General features: G+C 38.0%; 1 protein-coding gene across 1 annotated transcript in view; it reads left to right on the plus strand.

The window, feature by feature from the left end:
* Positions 1-25,458, plus strand: part of ADGRG4 (adhesion G protein-coupled receptor G4) — a 111,468-nt gene that overhangs the window by 7,245 nt on the left and 78,765 nt on the right. Inside the window, exon 3 of the mRNA XM_032264020.1 lies at positions 9,662-10,276. Within this exon, the coding sequence (XP_032119911.1) occupies positions 9,662-10,276 (615 nt within the window). The remainder of the gene's footprint in view (positions 1-9,661; positions 10,277-25,458) is intronic.

Genomic DNA, 25,458 nt, shown 5'->3' on the forward strand with positions numbered 1-25,458 from the left:
GAATTGCAGAGTCATATGTAACTTTATGATTAACATTTTGAGGAGCTGGCAGACCATTTTCCAAAGAGGCTGCATCATTTTATATCCCCACCAGCAGTGTATGAAGGTTCTGATTTCTCCACATCCTCACCAACACTTGTTATTGTCTGTCTTTTCGATCATAGCCATCCTATTGGAAATGAATTGATACTCCACTGTGGTTTTGATGTGCTTTTCCCTATGACTATTAACGTAAGCATCTTTTCATGTGTAAAAACAGACATTTTGTCTGACAATACTCAAAGCCTTTCAGCTGGGAAATTATGCCTTCTAGACTCTGAAGCATAAATTCTTTCTTTTTAATTTTTTCAGGTACATATTTCCTTGAGTTGGCACAGGTATATCACATTTGTCCAGCATAGGACAGATGAGAAAGGCTCATATAATAGCCTGTTTGAATTTGAACATGTCATTTAGGAGGGTGACTGACCATCATACTCTGTGTCAGGCTAGTAAGTTGTACAAATTTCCTTCATCAACAGAAAAATATTGATAGGGAATTGCACAGGCTGAAAAGTAGGTCTGAAATACTGTTTTCCCCATGTTCATCTCCCAAAGGTGGATGGGCTTCTAGGATCTTCGGCTTGGATTTTTGTTACCTAGGTACTTTTGAGTTGGTCTATGAAGATTGGGCTTATGGGAGCTATTAGCATCACAACATAGAGACCTTGGTAGGGAAGCAGAGGGGCTAGTAATTTCACTGCCAGATAATAATCAGCGGTCCTTCCTCTTCCGGAAATGGCTCCTCTGCACACCCCATTATGCAAATGTAGGGTCCATCTTTCATCTTTCCTTTCTGTCACCCTCCACATCTAATCCATTGAGTCTTGTTTGTGCCACCTCAAAAATACATCCCAAATCTGACCATTTTCTTTTCTCTTCTTTTTTTTTCTTCTTCTTCTCTCTGTCTCTTTTTTAACCATCTCAACTACCTCCGCCATGAGCTGAGCCACCATCGTTTTCTCTTAGATGACTTCAGTAGCCTCCTAATGGTCTCCCTGCTTTCACTCTTGCTCTGTAACAGTCTACTCCCCTCACAGCGGTCAGAGTGATCCTTTAATATATCAAGTCAGATCATACCACTCTTTTACTCAAAACTTGCCAGTAAGTTCCACTCAAAATTAAAATTTAATTCAAACTCTTTAATGAAACCTAAAAAGCACTACACGATCTGATCTCCCACTGCTTCTTGGGCTTCACTTATTACCATGCTTCCTCTTTCTCCCTCTGCTCCAGACACACTGGTTTCCTGCTATTGCATAAACATGCCCAGCACAGTCCCACCAAAAGGCCTTTGCACATACTGTTACCCATGTCTGGGTCACTCTTATTCCACATCTTTGTATCCTGGCTCTTTTTGCATCCCTTGGGACTAAGCTAAAATGACTCTTTCTCAGAGAGGCCTTTCTTAACTATCCTACATAATGTGGACATTTCTTTTCCCCTCATCTCTGCTTTTCCCATTACCTAACTCATCAACCTGTCAATTTCCTTCAGAGCACTATATGTAATTTGTGTTTTTTCCTTTACTTGTTTATTGACTGCATCTGTCTCTGGAATGTAAGCTGACGAGGTCAGGAAACTTGTGTGTTATGTCCACTCTATTACTGCACTCTAACACTGACACGTAGTCAATGCTCAGTGACTGTCACTGTTGACTAAATAAATTTTTCAGGGAGCTTCTGACTTTGCGAGTTAGGACATCTATTTTTTGGGGTGAGACACAGGCCTTGAATCCAAGATTTGAAGGAACAATCACATGACCTATGTGAGGATAATTCCTGTGCTTCCTATTCCAAGAAGAACTCTTGGCAGGCCACATATGGAGTCAGCAGCCTGGGTACTATAGGAAGGGATGTGTTGAACAACTCTGTGGCTGGTGATTGGTGACACAAATGAGGCTCAGGGTTGGATGCTTCTATAACTGGTAGGCTTTGTTTATCTAAGGATTAGCCTGGTTACAAGACCAGTGGAAAGTGTGGGCAGTGAGTGGCAGATAGTAACTCTGATTCTCTGTGGTGTTCACACTATGGCCATGGTGATGTGGGTAATAGAGATCCCCAGTATCAGGCGCCTATTGATTATATCTACTCAGACAGCCATGGGGCTGCTAGACCAGGGCCTGGCCTACAAAGTTTTTCAGTGCTCCAGAACATTGATTTGCAAGAATTGTGATTCTAAGACCTGGAAGACTCCCTGCTCAGGTGAATATCTTCTTGCCTGCCCTTTTATGAATGGATAGTGCCACTTCCCAGATGAGGCAGTCATGGTCACTCTCAGAGTGCCCAGATTCTTCAAAGTATAAATACAGTTGATGCCTCTGGTGGGCCCTTTTCCTCAAATCTGCTCTGCCTTTTCACCTTGCTCTGATAGGTATTACCAGGTGGTTAGCTGGGTTCTGAGTCTTACACAGTGTTGAGTCAAGTTGTATCTTCCCAGCATTCACATGCTGAAGTCCTAAAACTCAGTACCTTAGAATGTGATCTTCTTTGGAAATAGGGTCATTGAAAATGTAATTAGTTAAGATAAAGTCACACTGTAGTAGGGTAGACCCCTAATCCAATATGACTAGTATCTTTATAAGAATAAAAAGTGTGGACACAGACATGCACACAGGGAGATCACCATGTAAAGATGAAGGCAGATATTGGGGTCATGTGCTTACAGGCCAAAGAACACCAAATATTGCCAGCAAACCACCAGAAACTAGGAAAGAGGCATAGAATAGATTCTCTTTCACAGCTCTCAGAAGGAAACAACTCTGCTGACACCTTGACCTTGGACTTCTACTCTCCAAAACTGTGAGATGATACATGTCTGTTGTTTAAACCACCCAGTAAATGGTATGTTGTTATGGCAGCCCTAGCAAACTAATGATACAGACACTGATGCTCTGGCAGGCTCATTGGGTTAGAGTTAAAAAGAGGGAAGCAGTTTCTTCCCCTCATGGGGAAGAAACAGTGACCAGATCATACCCAGAGTGCCTGATAATGGAAGAACCTCATTTCTTCTCTTCCCTGAAGGTGATGCAGGACAGTGCACCTGGAATCACAGTCCCCCAAACTTTGAAACACTTGAACATTTTAAGGAGAAACTTTGCCTTCTAAGAAAGGGTAGAAAAACCTGTATAAGATATGTCTGATGTTACTTGATGCTGTAATCAGCAGAAATCAAAGGGATTTTGCTGGAAAAAACCATTCAGATTGTCTATCGCTTAGAGTTTCAATCCTTTTACTCACTGACTTTTTATTATATTTTATTTTATTTCTTTATTTTGAGACGAAGTTTTGTTCTTGTTGCCCAGGCTGGAGTGCAATTGTGCTGTATTGGCTTACTGCAATCTCCGCCTCCCAGTTCAAGCGATTCTCCTGCCTCAGCCTTCCAAGTAGCTGGGATTAAGACATCTACCACCATGCCCAGCTAATTTCTGCATTTTTAGTAGAGTTGGGGTTTCGCCATATTGCCCAGGCTGGTCTCAAACTCCTGACCTTAGGTGATCCATCCGCCTCGGCCTCCCAAAGTGCTGGGATTACAGGCGTGAGCCACCATGCCCAGCCTTACTCACTGACTTTTAAAATGAATGTATTTGTTACTTTTGGGGTCTGACAGGGGGAGAGAATTCTCCCTTGATCTTTTGCTAAATGTTCACTAAAACAGAGGGCAGAGCACAAGTTCAGTATACAGTTCAGAACTTCTTATTATGCCAGATGCTTTATCCCTGATACCTTTTCACGAGGGACAGCACTCCATCTGCCTACCCATTAGCCTCCAACTCTGTGCCCTAATACAGGACACAGCTATTTATTCATTAAACAGCTACAAAGGACCTACTCTGTGCCAATGAAGTTGGACCTCCCCATCTCACACTGTACATGAAAATTAACTCGAAATGGATGGAAGATTTAAATGTAAGAACTGAAACTATAACATTCATAGAGGAAAGCATAAGGGAGAATCTTCATGACCTTTGGTTTGGCAATAGATTCTTAGAAATGACACCAAAAGCATGAACAATAAGAAAAATTAGATAAAATAGATTTCATTAAAATCAAATACTTTTACACATCAAAAGACACTATCAAGAAAGTGAAAAGACAATACAGAATGGGAGAAAATATTTGCAGGTCATATGTCTGATAAAGTTCTAGTATCCAGAAAATACAAAGAATGCTTACAACTCAAGGACAAAAAGACAAGGCACCCAACAAAAAAAGGGCAAAAGACTTGAATGCATATTTCTCCAAAGGGTCTATGTAAATGGCAACAAACATATTTTTTTAAATGCTGTATGTCTTCAGTCATTAGGAAAATACAAATCGAAACCACAATGAAGTACTACTCCATATCTTTAGGATGGTAATAATAATAATAAGTGGAAAACAACAAGTGTTGGCTAAGATGTGGAGAAATTGGAGCCCTCATACATTGCTGGTAGGATTATAAAGTGGTACAGCTGCTGTGAAAAACTGTTTGGCTGTTACTCATAAGTAAAACATAGAGTTACTATATGGCCTAGAGATTCTTCTTTTACGTTTATACCCCAAAGAAATGAAAACATGAGTTCAAACAAAATGAATGACATGCATGTTCACAGCAGCACTATTCATAATAGCCAAAAGGTAGAAACAATCCAAATGTCCATTAACAGGTGAATCAATAAATAGAATGTAGGTGGGGCGTGGTGACTCATGCCTGTAATCCCAGCACTTTGAAAGGCCAAGGCGGGCGGATCACGAGGTCAGGAGTTTGAGACTAGCCTGGCCAATATGGTGAAACCCTATCTCTACTAAAAATACAAAAATGAGTCGTGGCGTGGTGGCACGCACCTGTAGTCCCAGCTACTTGGAAGACTAAGGCAGGAGAATCGATTGAACCCGGGAAGTGGAGGTTGCAGTGAGCTGAGATCTCACCACTGCACTCCAGCCTGGCGACAGAGCAAGACTCTGTCTCAAATAAATAAATTAACAGAATGGGATGTATCCATATAATGGAATCTTATTAAGCCATGGAAAAGGATGAAGTACTGATACATGGTACAACATAGATGAATATTATGCTAAATGAAAGAAGCCAGACGCAAAAGGACACATATTGTCTAACTCCCTTTATATAAAATGTCCAGAACAGACAAATCCAGAGACAAAAAGCAGATTAGTGGTTGCCAGGGCCTGGAGGGGAGGGGCAAATTGAGAGTGAGTGCTTAATGGGTACAGGGTTTCCTTTTTGGATGATGAAAATGATCTGGAATTAGATAATGGCGATAGTTGCACAACATTATGAATATGCTAAATACCACTGAACTGTAGACTTTAAAATGGTTAAAATGGTAAATTTTATGTTATATGAAATTTCCCAGTACAAATAAAATGGTGCTTGGCACTCCTAGGGCAGTAACAGTCATTTTAGTGAGATTTATGATGAGTTTTCCCTAACACGGAAAACACTTATGCTATGATGTTAAGTGAGAAAAGCAGGGGACCCCATTTTCCTTATAATATGATCTCAGCCTCACAAAAATAAGCAAAGCCTGTGCACAGAAGAAAAACTGAGGAAATATACCAAAATGTTAATGGTGATTATCTCTGGGTGGTGGGACTCTCTGGCTGGCTTTGTTTTCATCTTTTTACTTTCTAATACTTTTCAGTTTTTTCTTTAAGAAAACATGTACAGTATCACTTTTATAGTGGAAAAAAAACACCTCTTAAAAAAAAGTTAAGGAAGACAATAAATGCCATTTAAAGTAAAAGGAAACAGTGGATAGAGGCGAAGAGACACAGAGGAGCCAAATCAAGAGAGAACACGCTTCAGGGGAGCAATCATGCAATTTGGACTTGAAAATTGCCAGGGAACAGATGGCAGCATCTAAGCAGACATCTGCAGTGGATAGCGAAATCATATGCAAAGACACAAGTGGCCTTTGAAGCAGGCCCTTGAGAGGCCCGGCAGAGAATGCTGCTTGCCTGGCCAAAGAGAAGGGCAAAGCCCCTCTCTGCCTTGTCACAGTCTGGCCTCCTCAGAGCCCTGCTGGAGGCCCAGAGGCTGCAGTGGGGCTCAGCTCTGCTGGTCTTGCACGTGAGGGTGCAAAAGAGATCGTGGAGGAAGGAAGAGGCTTCTGATAGTGACCTTGGCAAACATCACAACTGACATTTACATGGGGTTTCATGGTTTATAAACATTCTCACACACATAACCTAAATGTTGGTTATGATTGCATCATCTTTAATCATGGCCCTGTAAAGTAGGCAGTTATTATTCCCATCTTACCATGGAAGAACAAGGCACAGAGAAGTGATATGAGCTATTTATTTAACTTTTATATAGTGCTCTCTGTGTGCCAGACACTGTGCTCAGCACATCTACTGCTTATGTTCACACAGCTAGTAAGGGCAGAACTGGACCCAAATTTGACTTTTTATACTGCACTGCACCACCCTTCTGCATATGTCTAAGCAGAATTTACCTGTATTTGCAGAATGTTAAGTAAGGCCACAGTGATTCTATCTATCTATCATCTATCTATCTGTCTGTCTGTCTGTCTGTCTATCTATCTATCTATCTATCTATCATCTATCTATCTATCTATCTACCTGCCTACCTATCCATTCATTCAACCATCTCTCCAGCCATTCATTCATTTATCCATCCATCCATTCATTTATCTTTATTTTTCTGATTATAAGTGTAATACATGATTGTGTAAAACACGCAAACACACTGAAATAAGTAACATAGAAAGTAACAAATCTCCCTAAATCTCACACCTAAAGCTAATAATTCTTAACTGTTTAATACATGTTCTTCCAGACTTTTTTCTATGGGCATACTACCTACATATTTTTCTTTTACTTTTTAATAGAATAATACTGCACCTGCACTTAATGTAAGTCCCATTTCACACAATAGTAAGCCTTGAAAATCTCTCCATGACTATAGAGGCCTATCTTGTTTGTTTTACTATTCCATTGTATAGAGGTAGCAATTTCCTAAATAGTCACTTATTGATAGATATCCAGGTTTTTCAATTGTTCTTGATTATAAACAATGCTGCAATAAATATCATTGTACTCTCATCTTTGTCTATTTGTATATTTGTTTAAAATGAATTGATAGAAGTGAAATTGCTGGGTCAAAAGTATGCACACAATTATATACAATTAAGAGTGTCATAGATAATGGCAAATTGCCCTTCAGAAAAATACTATTTAATTGGCACTCCCACTAGCAGTGTGTAAGAGTGACTCATTTCCCCAAAAGCTTGCCAACTCTGGATATTCTGTCTTCTAAAATTTTATCAACCAAGTAGGCAAAAATGGTGTCTCCTTGTTGTTTTAATTTGTGCTTAAAAATAGTAAGGTGGTATCTTTTTATATCATTGGCATTTATATTTCTGCTTTTGTAAATTGCTCGTTCTCATCTTTTGGCAACTGGTTTTAACTTAGTATACTGCAGGCTGGGCATGGTGTCTCACACTTGTAATCCCAGCACTTTGGGAGACCAAGGTGGGAGGATTGTTTGAGCCCAGGAGTTCGAGACCAGACCAACCTCGGCAACATAGTGAGTTCCCATCTCTAAAAGAATTTAAAACTTTTCCAGGCTTGGTGGCATGCACTTGTGGTTCTAGCTACTTGAAAGGCTGAGGTGGGAGGATTGCTTGAGCCTGGGAGGTCAAGGCTGCAGTGAACCATGTTCATGCCACTGCACTCCAGCCTGGGCAGCAGAGTGAGAACCCCCTCTGAAAACAAACAATCAAAAACTAAATTAGTATACTGCAGAGAGGAGAGGGCCTTGAAGACCATATGAGATTATGATACATTCTCTTTTAAGGTACAAGTAAGCCCTGGAGATTTATGCTCACCATAAAACCAGTTCTATTACTGGTTTTACTATTTTTTTTTTAAATGTATTTGACGTCATTTTGGAGGGCTGAACAGAAAACAGCTAATGAACAATAATTGAGACTTGAGTTTCATATTGCTTGTTGTCTTGTGGGATTAACTCTTGATTTATTAGCCACACAAAAGATGATAAAGTAATATAATCGCATAAGCCAGGGACAGAAATAAGCATTTGCTCATTCATCTATGGACAGTTCAGAAATAACTCCCTGGCAGGTGGATAGTATGAAATCCTGCACGTGGGAGTGTGTGATGCAGGTGGAATGTACGTGAGTGTGTGTGGGGGCAGGTATATGCATGTGTTTGTTTGCTTTTGGAGAATGTCCACTAGAGGAACAGAGGGAGAGAATACTACATGATCAGAGGATATCTGGAAGCTTTCATTTGGAGGCATCTCCCAGAAGCAGGGAAGTATTTACTTCCTGCTAGCCTCTGTAGTGTTCTGTTATGGCTGTCACTGTTTTAGAATGGTGGTCCCAACGTTACAACTCCAATTCAGGGAGTGGTTACAATTCCAATCTGCCACAAAGCTCTGTATCTCTGGCTTAGGCTGTACTGGCAATAAAATTAGGTTGATAATTAGATAATCCTCAGGTATTTACCTGGTAGCCTGGAGGTGTAAGGTTTGTAGTGGTGATAGGATCATCACTCATCTGTAGCTTCCTATGAGACAAAGGACATAGCCAATGTAAAGTTTCATAGATATTGCCAAATTACTTACCAAAAGACTGTACCTAATGGACATGTCCTTCAGCAGTGTTTGACAAGGTTTTGCATATATCATCTCACTTAATCTTCAGATAATCTTGTAAGGTCATTAGGGAGAGGCTATTGTCTGGCATAGACTATAATGTGAATGGTGGCCCTTAGAGTTAAGGGGGTATACAAAACTGTGGCCCCAAATCTCCATTTCACTGAAGCAGACCTTGAGTTATCAGGAGGTTAAGTTACTTGCTCAAAGTTCCACAGCTGATGAGTGTCAGGGCGTGGATTTCAACCCAGGTTGTCTGACTCCAAAGCCAATGGTAACTGGGGTCTATGGCCATCTAGAGCACTTTAAAACCACTGCAGCACCCTTGGTGAGGAGACAGAAGGAGGCATCAGGATGCACACAGGGCAGTGCCATGTCTTCCATTCCCAAGTACAAACAAGTCCCAGAGTTTCAGTATTGTCCAGCTGGTCATTCTTCAGGCCTTTGTCAGTGCTTTTCAGTGAGAAGCAGTCCCCAGAGACAGAATAAATCAGATCATTTGGCTCAGGGAAAGGCATTGGAGAAACAAATTGCTGTTGCACCATGAATATAATAAGGCAGTTAGGTGGGCGGAAATAGTTCTCTTTTGATTATATGAGTGAGGATTATGTGTAGCAAATTTGAATTCCAAGCTGCCTTTTCCTTGGCCTATTCCCCACCCCTTCACTAGCCACACACTTCTTACCGCCTCTCCAAGCTGTACAGCTGGTGTGTGCTCTGGGAACTCTAATCTAACTTTTCATATTAGTCCAGGCAAAATATAATTAGGAAGAAACTCTTCTGCCAAAACAAAAATCACATGCTAATGTCAAATAGAGATGATTTTTGTACATCTACTATTTTTGCTTATTTGCACCAGTATTGACTCATAATTATATTGTATAATTCGGATTTGACTATACTGCCAAATACAATAAAACAATTTTTAACAGAAATTTCATTTGTCTTCTCTTTCCCCTCCCCCAAATTTGGACAGATACACTTTCACTAAAAGGAAAAAAGCTGGATTTTTTGGGAAGAGGTGACACATATGTAAGCCTGATAGACACCATTCCTGAACTCAGCCGATTCACAGCATGTATTGATCTGGTATTCATGGATGACAACTCAAACTATTGGATGGCCTTCTCCTATATTACTAATAAAACCCTCCTGGGCAGAGAAGACATAGATCTTGGACTTGCAGGAGACCATCAGCGGCTAATACTATACAAACTGGGAAAGACCTTTTACATCCGTCACCACCTGGCTTCATTTCAATGGTATACAATATGCTTGATATGGGATGGTGTGAAAGGCAAATTAGAACTCTTCCTGAATAAAAAAAGGATACTTGTAGTGATGGATCAACCACATAACCTGACACCCCATGGGACTCTGTTTCTAGGGCACTTTCTCAGGAATGGGAGCAGCAAGGTTAAAAGCATGATGCCTAGCTTTCCAGGAAGCTTGTACTACTTTCAACTCTGGGACCACATCCTGGAAAATGAAGAGTTTATGAAGTGTTTAGATGGAAATGTAGTTAGCTGGGAAGAGGACGTTTGGCTTGTCAACAAGATCATCCCAACTGTTGACAGGACACTGCGCTGCTGTGAGTAACTTACGAACTTTTTTCCTTGCCAAGGGTAGTGATGTGGTACTCCTCTGCTCCCAGTGACCCAAAGTTGCTAGTTTTGTCATCATTTTTTAATGTGGAGCACATACTGTTTTCTTTTACCTTTATTTTGATATGATTTCAAACTTACAGAAAGATTGGAAGAATAGAAGAACTTATATACTCTTTACCCAGATTCACAAATGTTTAACACTTTACCATATGACCTATTCTCTCTATATAAATTTCTCTCCTTTCTCCCCCTCCTTACACACACACACACACACACACACACACACACACACACACACCACTTATTTGTTTCTAAGTCATTTGATAGTAAATTTAGGGCATAATTCTTTGTCACCCCTAAATATCTCAGTGTTTAGTTCCTGAGAATAAGGAATTTTCTTACTTAACCATGCTATAATGATCAAAATCAGAAAATTCAATGTTGATACAATGCTAATATCTAATTAACACTTCACATTCACATTTAACTTAAAATTGTAATAACTACAATTATCCCAGTAATTTCCTTTATAACTCTTTGTTGCTTGGCCCAGGATCCATCTCAGGATCACACATTACATTTCCTTGTCATGTCTCTTTAGACTAATCTGGAATAGATTCTCAATCTTTCCTTGTCTTTCATGACGTAGACATTTTCAGCATACAGTCCATTTATTTTGTCTCTCAATTTATATTTGTCTAATATTTCCTCATAGTTAGATTTAGGCTATGAATTTTTGGTAAGAATACCACAGAAATGATGTTAGATTCTTCTCAGTGCATCACATCAGTAGACAAACGGTGACAATTTGTCTCATTACTCATAATGATAACTTTGATCACTTGATTTTGGTGACATCTGTCATATTTCTCCACCATAGTTATTTTTTCCTTTGTAATTGTTGAGTAATTTCTGGGGAGATATTTGGAGGTTATGTAAATATCCTTTTTTACCATGCTTTCACCCACTAGGTTTTACATCTTTTCATGTTTCTTGCCCGATTCAGGAATCACTGTGATGTTTGCAAAATATTGATTTTTAAAATTCAATTTTTTTTACATTTATTAGTTGGCATTCTATTGTAAGAAAGAGCTTTTTCTTCTTCCATATTTATGTGTTTATTTATTTAAGACATGGGTTCTCACTCTGTTGCCAAGGCTAGATTGAAGTGGCATGATCATAGCTCACTGTAACCTCTAACTTCTGGGCTCAAGTGGTTTTCCTGCCTCAGTCTCCTAAAATTCTGGAATAACAGGTGTAAGCCACCATGCCCAACCTTATTTATGTGTTTATTTGTTTCAACATGAACTCCTGGATTCTCATTTTATTCAATGGGTTACAATCTGTTACTATCATTTATTTTGATGTTGGCCCAGGGTTGATCAGTGAGAGTACTTCAGTCTGGCTCCTGTGTCCTTTTGACACATTCTCCATCATTTTGGAGCATTTTCTTAATCTCTGGCACAACAAGATGTTCCAGGCTCTTCTTGTACTTTTTCTGCTCAGCCCAAGGAGCAGTCATTTTACTAAGGCGTCCCCATTCCTTTTAGTGGGGAATGGTATTTATAAACCAATTCATTTTTTCTTGTGAGGGCAATTATGACATTGGAGAACTGTTCGGAATGGAGTTCTTGTAAGGAAACTTGCTTCTTGGAACTGCACCTGTATTTCTCTTCTCTAGTTTTGAGAAGGAAGGATGACATTGATTTTCTCTGCATAATCCCACTTTGCTCTCAAATTCAATCCTCTCCGCTATCAGCAGCAGCAGTCTTCAGTATGGGTAGTCAGTGATAATAGCATCAAGACAAGATTTTTTCACATTTCCCGAAATACTTATTCTTGGAAGAGTATTATTGACTGTTCTTACGGGTTTTTTCTTTCCAGGAGGAAGCTGTTAGGAAAGGAGCAGGGGCTAGTTCCATGCCTAAAAGGACTCTCTCAGACTAAGGGGATATGTTTTCACCAACAGTCTGGATGCTGTTTGAGTTAACAGCAGAGGCATATTCCAGGGTATTTCTCTTTCTCTGAGATTACACCAACGCGAAGGAAAAGGAAAGCTATTCCTTTGTGCTACTACTCAAAGGTATTTGGGTTTTCTCCTTTCTGAGGCCTTAAAAATAAAAGAATATTCCTAGCTGGCTCTGATTACAAAACTGAGCTAGAGACTAGTAGATTAAGACTGAACAGCTCACCCAAAGCAGTTTATGGTAACTTTGTCTTTGATCTAAGGAACCGGAAGTATGGCCTTATTATATCCATGTGCTCAGCAGTGGTCTTTGAAAACCTAATCTTGCCAGCTAATGGCCATGCGTTTTCCTGCCTCTCTATGGGTAGATAGTTAAGTCTAACTGCTGTGTTAAAGTACTAGGCAATCTTATTTTATTCTGCTCTTTTATACGCTTTTTTTTTTTTCTTTTCTGAGACGGAGTCTCACTGCAACACCCAGGCTGGAGTGCAATGGCGCCATCTCGGCTCATTGTAACTTTTGCTTCCCGGGTTCAAGTGATTCTCCTACTTCAACCTCCCAAGTGGCTGGGACTACAGGCATGTGCCACCACACCCGGTTACGTTTTGTATTTTTAGTGGAGACGAGGTTTCACCATATTGGCCAGGCTGATCTTGAACTTCTAACCTCAAGTGATCTGCCTACCTCACCTTCCCAGAGTGTTGAGATTGCAGGCGGAGCCCCTGCACCTGGCCTCTTCTGTGCACTTTTTAATGGACAACAATCCTTTGGGTCTGATTGAATCCTGGTGGTCATGACGCACAATCTAACATAACAAACAAATTATCACCTCAAATGACAAACAAAAAAAGTTATAAATGTTCTCTCTACTATTCAGATCTCTTCAAGTGTTCTTTTCAAATCTTAGACCAGAAGTTCCTAATCTGAGGGCCAGAATGGACTTGAAGGAATGGACAAAGCCCCTGTAATTACAACACCCTAAAAATACAGGGCAGATATTTTTTTCTGAGGGTGCAGTCTATAGTTTCCATCACATGTTAAGGTATTATGGTAATTGGTGCCTTTCACTAAGTTTTTACCATGTGCCAGGCATTTTATAGAAAAGAAATAGGGGCTCACAGAGATTGGGTAAATGCCTAATGTCACCAATCAAATAAGTAGTGGAGCTGGGGTTTGAATAGATTGGTCTGGTTGTAAAGCCCGTGTTTTTCACCTTATACCATGCAGGACTATCTCAAATGAGTCTGTGACCCCCAAAATGTTATGTTATATGCCTATGTCTTAGAAGCTTCCTTTGAAGGTAATTACTGGTCTGATAATTCACCTGGGGAAATTAGGCTACCAGCTGCAGTCACTGCCTGCCTCACCGCTGAAGGATCTGTAAAATACCATAGAATTTCTGCTACTTTGATTTTGGCTGTATGACATCTGGGACAAAGGGGGCAATATATGAATAAATATGAGTGATTACAAATCTCTAGCTTCAGCTTTTGACTAATAAATTGATATTTATGGTCCATAGAAGGATTATGACCTTTAAAAAATAAATTTTAATAAGCACATTGCTAGGTTACAAATCTCAATAAATCTATTTGCACATAAATTGTATATATATATATATTCATATGAACAAGGCTTTTGGGGAAGATTGGCTGAAAAACATGAGCCCTACCTGGATTTAATAAAACAAGTATGCACTATAGTTGGAGATGTCTTGGAATGTTAAACAACATGGTGATAAATAATAACCTTAAAATTTCTAGTCATTAGAAATTTAGTTTTGAAGTAATTTTTAAGCATCTTTTCCTTATTTTTAAAAAGCACAAATGCAATACATGTGTTTGTGAATAAAATAGATTTAAACAATACAAAAGCGTATGAAATATGAAATAGCGCCTGCCCTTCACTATCCTCTTCACAGAGGTGTCTATTAAAAAATTTTTTTCCATGGGTTTATAATAAGTGTGCGCATATATATGCATGAGTGTGTACAGTTCAAAGAAACAAAAATAATATATACATACATGTTGTTCTGGAACTTGATTTATTTTAACTCAATACTATCATGGACAGACACATAAGTACATTTAGATCTGTTTTTAGGCTACATATATTCCAGGTAACATAATTTACATGTAACATAATTTGTTTAACTAACCCATCATTGATGGACATTTAAGCTGCTTTCAATATTTTGCAGTTACAAATAATGCTATAGTAAATTCCTCATACATACATCTTAGTACACTTAGGTTTGCAGTTTTATATGACACGTTCCTAAGTGTAGAATTTCTCAGTAAAAGTCTATAAGCTGTTACAGTTTAAATAGATTTATCATTTTTACTAGTTATTTTATTAATGTAACTATTCATTAAAAGTTGATCTCTTAAAATTACCAGATATATGCACTAAAAGATTTAAAAATACATAAAAGTATCAATCTAAAGTCTCAACCTTCTCACTTCAGTCTTTTACCCTAAGTGTCTCTTCCCAAAAGTAATGATTGTTAATGATTTCTTATATATCCTTGCAGAAAAAATGTAAAACTTGAATTTACATGTAACTTTTTTTCTTTTTTCACAGCTGGGTTCATCATTATATGCATTCTTTTCTGCATCTATTTAAAATTTAATAATATTTTTGGACATATTTTCATATCAGAAAATATAGAGCTATCTGGTTCTTTTTGGGGGAGGCTGCTGAATAGTGTGAAAGAAAAGGGATATGCTATAATTTATTCGACAAGTTCTGTTTGAAGGACTTTTAAGTTGTTTCTAGTTTCTAGCTATGACAAAAGTCTACAGGGTTTTTAAAAGTAATGGGTGGTGACAAAAATATCTTGAAGCAACCATAAAGATCTTATCACAAGCTAAAGTTCCTCTCAAGGTATGGTGAGCATAATTTCTTAATCTCAACTCAGACACAAGATCAAACAAAGGATTTTTTTTTTTGACCTGTGAATGTGTGAAGAGGAAGAGTCTTCCAAATACATGCAGATTAAATTCCTCTTAGTTCTACATTCGAGAAATCTCTTCTATTGAAAAGAATGAAATAACTTGAGTTGAGTTCATCCTGGGAAATCTACACTGTATCAAAGCATAGCATCCCTATATCTGTGGAGTCGTTGATTTGCTGAGGTTTATTAATTGGTCTAATGTTCCAGCTTCTTTGAATTAGTTTATGAATTGACTATTCTTAAAATATGCAGAGATGGATTATATGGTCTATGTCCTTTAAAAAGGCCTTTGTTTGGCTCACTATTAATTCCTCTATCCAATTATCAGCTCTGATAGGAAAGGTTCCATGGTAATGGGCTCTACTAGCTAAAAGGCAATTTGGTCTTGCCCTCCTACATCAATTCTCTGTGCTACCCTCGTTTCTCATCATGAAAGGTAAGCATGAGCTGTTTGTAGTTCACTCAAAGCCTTCTTATTTGTATTCTCCTTCACAGGATGACATTCTCCTATAGACTCAGAGACAGAAGCTCTAGCCTGTCTCTCTATCGCAGCATTCGTTTTTCATGCTTTTGCCTGGAAACTGAATGCAGACATCACTTTGAAAAAAAAAAGTTAGCTTTTCACCTTAAAGATACTCATTTCATATTTTTTATACCCCACAGGCAGATCTGTCTGTGGCAGTTTCTGGCCACCATTATCTCTCACAAATCTAATAAAATGCTGAACTATATTTATAGAAGTCCTGATTGAAAGAAAAACCAGATGCAATATGTGGGCTAGAACAACACATAGATTTAATATGAGGTGATATACCCAAATCACAACCAGAATTTGGTACCTTAGCAAATGTTCTACTTAACATTCTGTTGGCAGGTACATCTGCAACAAAAGGCCTCATAAATATTCAGCTACTCTATACCTCTGTTCTCGAGCTCCCAATGATTACAATAATACAATTTTGTGTAGAGTGAAAGAGCAAATGACAATTAAGCCCACAGACCCCTGTGAATTAACATGGATTATCTCCCCTTTAAAATACAGAGACAGCAAGGCTTATGCAAATTATTTGTGCAAGTGATCACTTGTTCACAAACAGGAACAAACTGAATATGGCAAATCATGTTTCTGAGTCCTCCAAAGATGGAGGCCTCACCTCACGGCTTCTGTCCAGTGTGAATGGATATTCAATCATTGCTCAAGCACAGTATGGGATTTTGCTATTTATTTATTTAAGTTCTTGCTCTGTCGCCCAGGATGTAGTGCAGTGGTGCGATCAGAGCTCACTGCAGCCTCGACCTCCTGGGCTCGAACCATCCTCTTGCTTCAGCCCCCTGAGTAGCTAGGACTACAGACATATACCACCATGCCTGGCTAATTTAAATTTTTTGTTTGAGACGGGGTCTTGCTGTGTTGCCTAGGCTAGGCATTTACTTTTTTTAACTGAATTTTTTTCAATGAGAAATAACTGTAGATTCACATGCAATTGGAAATTCTTCTACACTCTGTCTAGTTTCCTCCAATGGTAACATTTTGCAAAGCTACAGTGTAACAAACAACATTGACATTGACACAACCCACCAATCTTATTCAGATTTGTCTAGTTTTTCTTATACTTATTTCTGTGTATTAAGTTCTATACAATTTTACCACCTGGGTAAACTTGTGTATCTACCAGCATACTGATGCTGAGCAGTTCTAATACCACTAGGATCCCTCATGCTGACCTTTTATAACCACACCCACTTCCTTCCCACCCTTTCCCCCTACCCTGCTTCATACCTAACCCCTGACAACCACTAATCTATTCTCCATTTCTAAAATTGTATCCTTTCAACAATATTACATAAATGGAATCACACAGTATGTCAACATTTAGGATTGCCTTTTTTTTCTTAGCATAATTCTCTGAAGAGCCATCCAGGTTATTGAGTGTGTCAATAGTTTGCTCCTTTTCATTGCTGAGTAGTATTACATGGTATGGATATGTTGCAGTTTATTCAATCATTCACCTGTTGAAAGATATTTGAGCTGATTCCAATTTTCTGCTGTTACAAAAAAAAAAAAAAAAGGAACCCTGCTATGAACATCTGTGTACAGGTTTTTTTTGTGTGTGTGTGAACATAAGTTTTTATTTCTTTGGGAAAAATGCAACGGCTTGGCTATATGGTAGTTGCATGTTTTGTTTTTTCTTAATTCAAAAAAAATAAAATTTCTGTGGGTACATATTAGGTGTACAAATTTGTGTGGTATATGAGATGTTTTCATATACGCATGGAATGTGAAATAATCACATCATGGTACCCATCCCCTCAAGTATTTATCATTTGTGTTGTAAAAAACCCAATTATACTCTTTTAGTTATTTTTAAATGTACAATTAAGTTATTACTGACTATAGTCACCCTATTTTGCAATCAAATATTAAGTCTTATTCTTTCTAACTTGTTTTTGGTCCCATTAATCCACCCCCTTGCCCCCAGAGCCCCACTACCCTTCCCCCTTCTCAGCCTCTGGTAACCATCCTTCTACTCTCTATATCCATGAGTTCAATTGTTTTGATTTTTGTAGCCTAGAAATAAATGAGAACATGTGATGTTTGTTTTTCTGTGCCTGGCTTATTTCACTTAACATAATGACTCCCAGTTCCATTAATGTTGTTGCAAATGACTGGATGTCATTTTTTTGTGGCTGAATAGTACTCCGTTGTGTATATGTACCACATATTCTTTATCCATTCATCTGTTGATGGACACTTAGGTTGATTCCAAATCTTAGCTATTGTGAACAGTGCTGCAATAAATATGGGAGTGCAGATATCTCTTTGTTATTCTTATTTCCTTTCTTTTGGGTATAAACCCAGCAGTGGGATTGCTGGATCATATGGTAGCTCTATTTTTAGTTTTTTGAGGAACCTCCAAACTGTTTGCACATTTAGCTTTATAAGAAACTGTCAGACTATTTACAAATGTCAGACTGTTTTACCAAATTGTTTTATACTTTCACAAAGTGGCTGTATCACTTTATATTCCACCAGCAATGTATAAGGGATCCAGTTTCTCAGCATCCTTGCCAGCATTTGGTGTTGTCACTATTTTTCATTTTAGTCATTCTTATACATTTGTAGTGATATCTTATTGTGCTTTCAATTTGCATTTCCCTGATGCTTCATGATGTGGAACATCTTTTCCTGTGTTTATGTGCCATCTTCATGTCTTCATCAGTGAAATGTCCGTTCATGTCTTTTGCCCTTTTAAAAAAACTGATTGTTCATTTTACTGTTGAGTTTCGAAAGTTTAAAAATATATTCCTTCTAGGCCATACATTTTTAAAAATTTATTTTGTTTATATTTATTTATTTGAGACAGAGTCTTGCTCTGTCACCCAGGCTGGAGTGCAGTGGCATGATCTCAGCTCACTGCAACCTCCACCTCCCGGGTTCAAGGGATTCATGTGCCTCAGCCTCCTGAGTAGCTGGGACTACAGGCACGTGCCATCACGCCTGGCTAATTTTTGTATTTTTAGTAGAGATGAGATTCCTCTGTGTTGGCCAGGCCGGTCTCGATCTCCTGACCTCAAATGATCCACGCACCTTGGCCTCCCAAAGTGCTGGCATTGCAGCATGAACCACCACACTGGGCCTAAAAATCCTTTTTACATGGGCTTTCACAGAACAAAAGCTTTTAATTTTGTTAAAGTCTAGTTTATTAATTTTTTTTGAATCATGCTTTTGGTGTTCAAGTTTAAGAACTCTTTGCTTAGCCCTAGATCCCAAAGATTTTCTCCTATGTTTTTTCAAAATATTCCATAGTTTTGTACTTTACATGATCTGTGGTCCATTTTGAGTCAATTTTTATGTAAGTTGTGTGAGATGTAGGTTGAGGGTTTTATTTATTTATTTGGTCTATGGATGTCTGATTGCTTCAATATTATTTGTTGAAAAGCTTATCCTTGCTTTATTTAGTTGATTTTGTACCTTTGTCAAAAATCAGTTGAGTATATTTGTATGTGTCTATTTCTGAGTTTTCTATCTGTTCCAATCATCTATGTGTCTATCCCTCTGCCAGTACCACACTATCTTGATTGCTATAGCTTTACATCAAGCCTTAATAATGGGTAGAGTGATTCCTCTCACCTTATGCTTCTTTTCAAAAATTGGTTTAGTTATTCCAGGGCTTGTGCATTTCCATAAAAAATTTAGACTAAGCTTGTCTGTTTACATATAACCTTGATGGAATTTTGATAGGAATTGGATTATATCTGTATATCAATTTGAAGAGAACTGACATCTTTACTATGTTGAATCTTCCATTCCGTGACAGTGTGCCTCTCCATTTTTTAAGGTTTCCTTTGATTTCTTTCATTAGCAGTTTGTGATTATCAACATACACATGCTTTGTTAAATGTATACCTAAGTATTTCATTTTTCATTGGAGCAATTGTAAATAGCATTGTGCTTTTGATTTCAGTTTCTGCATGTTCATTTTTAGGACATAGACATGTGATTACTTTTTGTGTGTTGATTTTGTATTCTGAACTCATTTATAAGTTCTGGGAGATTTCTTTCTTGAAGTTTCCTTGAGATTTTCTATGTAGACTACTGCATAATCTGCAGTACCTTATTTTTTTTTTTTTTTTTTTTTGCCTTATTGGAGTGCCTCTAACTTCCAGTACCATGTTGAATCATAGTGGTAAGGGTGGATATCCTTGCTGCGTTCCTGATCTTAGCTGGAAAACATTCAATCTTTCACCATTACAGTTGATGTTAGGTGTAGGTTTCTTGATGATGCTTTTTATCATGTTGCTAAAAATCCTCTCTATTCTTAACTTGCTGAGAGATTGTGAAGGGATATGAGTTTTTGTCAAATGCCCTTTTTGAATGAGTTGATATGACCATATAATTTTTCTTCTTTATCTTGTTGATATTGTGGGTTATGTTGATAGATTTTCCAAAGGTTTCACCAGCTTTGCATATTTGGAATAGATAATATTTGGTCATGGTGTATAATTATTTTTATACATTGTTTCATTTAGTTTGCTCATATTTTGTTAAGGACTTTTGCATTTAAGTTCGGGAGAGATACTGGTCTGTAGTTTTCTATTCTTTTTTTTTTTTTTTACTGTCTCTGATGTCAATATCAGGATGACGCTGGCTTCATAAAATATGTTGGAAAGTGTTTGCTCCTCTTTTCCGGAAGAGATTCTATAAAATTGGTGCTAATTCTTCCTTGGAAGTAAACTCCAGCGAAATCATCTCGGCCTGGAGATTCTTTTGTGAAGGCTTTTAAATTACTAGTTCAATTTATTTAATAGCTGTAGGGCTATTCACATTGTCTATTTCCTCTTGATAGAGCTTTGGTAATTTATGGGTTTTGAGGGGTTGTCTATCTCTTCTAACTTATCAAATTTGTGAGCATAAACTTATCCATAACATTCTCTTATTATCTTTTAAATTGCTGCAGAATATGTAGTGATATTCTCTGTTTCATTCCTGTTATTGGTGACTTGTGTTTTTCTCTTTTTACTTTTATCAGTCTTGCTATAAGTTTGTCAATTTTATTGACTTTTAAAAATGAATCAGCTTTGCCCCATTGATTTTTCTCTATTGTTTTCTTATTTTTAATTTCATTGAGTTCCTTTGTGGTATGGATTATTTTTTCTACTGCCTGCTTTGGATTTATCTTGCTCTTTTTTTTAGGCTCTTGAGGTGGGAGCTGAGACTATTGTTTTGAGATCCTTCCTCTTTTTAAATGTATGCATTTAGTGCTATAATCTTCCCTCTCAGCATTGCTTTAGTTGCATCTCCCAAATTTTTAAAATTAAATTTAATTTTATTAAAAGAGTTAGTTTTACTTAATTCAATGTTTAAATTTTTTTTTCTCAAAATGTTTTCTTTTATTCATGGATTATGCAGAAGTGTGTTGTTTAGAACTTTTCCATGGTCTTCCTGTAATTGATTTCTAGTTTGATTCCATAATAATCAGAGGAAACAGTCTTATAAATTCAGTTCTTTTTAATGAGGTGTGTTTTATAGCCCAGTATATGGTCTATGTTGGTGAATATTCCATGTGTGCTTCAAAAAATACATATTTTGCCATTGTTGAGTGGAGTGCTCTGTGTCAACGAAAGTCTGTTGATTGTGTTGTTCAGAACTTCTATATACTTGCTGATTTTCTGTTTAGTAGTTTTACCACTTGTTGAGACAGGGGTGATAAAATTCCCAACTATAATTATGGATTTGCCTATTTTTCCTTTCAGCTCCATCAGTTTTGCTTCATGTATTTTGAGGCTCTATTGTTTGATGTGTATAAATTTAAGATCACTGTATCTCCCTGGTGGAGCAATGCTTTTATCATTATGTAGTGTCCTTTCTTGGGTCCAGTAATTTCCCGTGCTCTGTACTCTGCTTTAGTGAATATGATTATAGCCATTTTTACTTTCCTTATACTTACTGTTTACATGGTATAATTTTTCCATTTTCTACTTTCAACCTACCTATATGATGATATTTGAAGCACATTTTTAATAAACAGCAATCTATGGGTTACTTAAGCATACTTTAATATTCTATCTTGATTTATTTATGGGGTTTTGAGTTTCTCTTTATGCAGTTTTCTAGTGGTTGGTCTTTGTATTGCAATATGAAGATGTGACTTACCATAGCCTACTGTTGTCAATGTTTTACCAGTTTGAGTGAAATATGGAAACCTCACTTCCATTTTGGTCCTTTGACCTTCCTCACTTATTAGATACTTTTTTGAGAAGGGATCTCACTCTGTCATCCAGACTGGAGTGCAGTGGAGTGCAGTGGCATGATCATAGCTCACTGCAACCTTAAACTCCTGGGCTCGAGCAATCCTCCTGTCTCAGTCTCCCAAGTAGCTAGGACTATAGGCGTGTACCACCATGCCCAGCTATTTTTTAAAAAAATTTTGGTAGAGATAGGGTCTCACTTTGTTGCCCAGGCTGATCTTGAACTTCTGCCTTCAAGCAATTCTCCTGCTTTGACCTCCCAAAGTGCTGGGATTACAGGCATGAGCTGACATATCCAGCCACTTTTAAATTTTGTTGTCTTAAATATCAGATGATGTTACAATTTTTGTCTCAATCATCAAATATGATTTATAAAGCTCATGAGGAAAAGGATCATCTATTTTACGTACCTATATTTTTATTCTTTCCCTTGCTCCTTTTTTCTCTCTAATTCTCCAAGATTCTCTTTTCAAAAAATTAATTTCCTTTCTGTTTGAAGTAATTCCTTTAATCTTTTAAAGATAGGTCTGCTAGGGACAAGGTACTTTAGTTTTCCTTCATCTGAGAATATTTTCATTTCCATTTTATTCCTGTAAGATAGCTTTGCTGGATATAGAATTCATGGCTAACAATTCCTTTCTGTCAGCATTTGAAAAATATTATGACAGCGTCTTCTGGCCTCCTTGGTTCTGGATGAGAAATCTGTCATTTAAGTTGTTGCTTTTCTATAAGTAATGTTTTTTTTCTTTCTACTTTTAAAATTTTTTCTTTGTCTTTAATTTTCAAAATTTCAATTATGATGTGCCTTGCCACAGATTTCTTCAGCTTTTATCTTGCTTGGAATTTGTTTAATTTTTGAATCTTTAGGTTGGTGTTTTTTGTCAAATTTGGAACGCTGTTAGCCTTTATTTCTTTTTAACATACGGTCAGCCACATTGTCCTTCTCCTCTCTTTTAGGGCTATGGTAATATGAAGGTTGGATATTTTGTTATTGTCCCACAGGTCCTTGTGGCTATTTTTCTTTTCAGTCCATTTTTTCTGTATTGTTTAGATTAGGTGAATTATATTATTTTATCCTTAAGTTTACCTGTTCTAGCTGCTCTGGTAGAGCAGTCATCTCTGGTCTGCTATTAAGCCCATCCATCTGTTCTTAAAAATTTCCTTTTGTATTCTTTCATTCTATAATTCCCATTTGGTTCTTTTTTTTTTTTTTTTTTTTTCTCGATATGGTCTCATTCTGTCACACAAGCTGGAGTGTCACACAAGGACAAAGAGTCTTCCTGGATCAGGCTACTTGCTATTACTGGCTCCCTTTTTCATCTTATGCCTGTCTGCCTTGGTTTTTCTGAGTGGGCAAGGAGAAATTTGGGTTGGTAAAAGTGCAGTGATGCGATCTTGTCTCACTGACACCTCTGTTTCCGCAGTTCAAGGGATTCTCATGCCTAAGCCTCCTGAGTACCTGGCACCCACCACCACGTCTGGCTAATTTTTGTATTTTTAGTAAAGATGGGGTTTCATCATGTTGGCCAGGCTGCTCTCAAACTCCTGGCCTCAGATGATCTGCCCCTGTTTCCTCCCGAAGTACCAGGATTACAGGCATGAGTCACCATACCTGTTCCCATTTGGTTCTTTTTAAAAATAATTTTTAAAGTTTTAAGTTCAGGATGTGCAGATTTGTTACCCAGTAAATGTGTGCCATGGTGATTTGCTACACCTATGAACCCCATCATCTTGGTTCTTTCTTAATAATTTTAATATCTTTTCTGAGGTTCTATTTTTTTTCATTTCAAGAGAATTTGTAAGTTCTTGAAGAATTATTTATATGATGATTGCTTTAAAATCATTGTTAGATAATTCCAGTGTCTGATTCATCTTGGTTTTGGCATCAGTTGATTATCTTTTCTTATTCAAGTTGTGATTTTGTTGCTTCTAAGTATGACAGATAATTTAAAAAATTGTATCCTGGACATTTTGTCAATTATGTTAGGAAATTCTGGGCCTTATTCAAATCTTTTATTTTAGCAGTTAGTCACAGTCATCCTGTTTAGGCTTAGCACACAGGTCTTGGTCCATTTTTGTGGGGCGTGCTTCCAAATGCAACTTAATTTTTAGAGTCTTTGTGATGTTGTTTCATCTTGCTTGCTTTATCTGGTGCCTCTGAGGCTCCCATCTGTCTCTGCTGGTGCTGCTTGGGTTGGGGTCAGAAGACATCTCCTCAGGCCAGGCCTCCAGCTGTCTCTCAGTGGGGGATGGATGTGGGGGCATCTCCCTACCAATGCCTCTTGGCTTCCCCTAGTGTCTGGACAGGAAAGGAAAATCTCGGGCTAGTTTTCCTAGACTTGGCCACCTGCTGCTGGAGAGCCCCTTTTTCTTGTTTCTCCTGACTGCTTTGGTGTCTCTGGGTGAGGTAGAGGAATTCAGTACTACAAGGACAAAGAGACTTCCTGGATCAGGCCACTTGCTATTACTGGCTCCCTTTTTCCTCTTATGCCTGTCTGCCTTGGTTTTTCCAAGTGGGCAAGGAGAACTTTGGGTTGGTAAAAACAAATAGTCTTCCCAGATTGGATTCTGATCAGCCAGTGTTTTTTGGTGGACAGAGGAGACTCTGGCCTGGTAGGGAAGGAAAGTGCTTCTCCTGGTTGCTTATTGTTAGGAAGGTGCCCAGTCAATCCCCTTGCTGGAGTATTAGTCTTGCCTGAAGTTGTCACAGGGACTCCCATTTGATCCAGAAGGGGAATGAGCCTGCTCGGACTGACTTCTGTTGCTAGGTTGGAGACTGGGAAGCATAGGGCCTGGGCCACAATTTTATGTTTGGTTCGGTGAGAGGGAGAAGATGCTTGCCACTGTGTTGTCACTTTACTCTTGGGGTCCCAAACCAGTTTGTTCTATTCTTAGCACCTTTCGTAGTTCTCCTTTGGTTGTCTCTTGAACAATTTCAAGGAGTTATAGTTGTACCCTTTAGGGAGGGGCAGGGAAAAGTGGATTTATGCCATCTTGTTCAGTTGAGAAGTCGGCATTTGCTTTTAACATCAGTTTCTGGGCAGTAAAAGCTCTTCAGTGTGTGTGTATAGACAGATAGGGTGCAACAAAATGACAGAGATAATATCACTGGTATTGTAACTACCTTACTCACTTACAGCATTTTCTTTTCTGAGAAGGACAGGCATTAAATTCAATGGAGATAAGTGTGCCATTTAGGATAAAAATTCCCCACCACATATAGGGAAAAGAGAAAGATTGATGAGGCAGAAGTAAAGTGGAACTCACTCATTAGAAATGATAGGTGCACAGAAAGCCTGAATTACTGAATTTAAGAAAAACAAAAGTATGTACAGATTAAAACAATAAGGTCACCAATAAACAAGTGAAGTTATCAAAGAAATGTATATTCAATATTAGCCTACATTATACAAAATGATCTTGAATGTTCAAGAACATTTTCAATGCCAACCCATTGTAATTAATTTATAGACTTAAGGTTTATAGGAATCTTA

Source organism: Sapajus apella, unplaced genomic scaffold, assembly GCF_009761245.1.
Source record: "Sapajus apella isolate SASKATOON/1434 unplaced genomic scaffold, GSC_monkey_1.0 scaffold141, whole genome shotgun sequence".
NCBI classification, from domain to species: domain Eukaryota; kingdom Metazoa; phylum Chordata; class Mammalia; order Primates; family Cebidae; genus Sapajus; species Sapajus apella.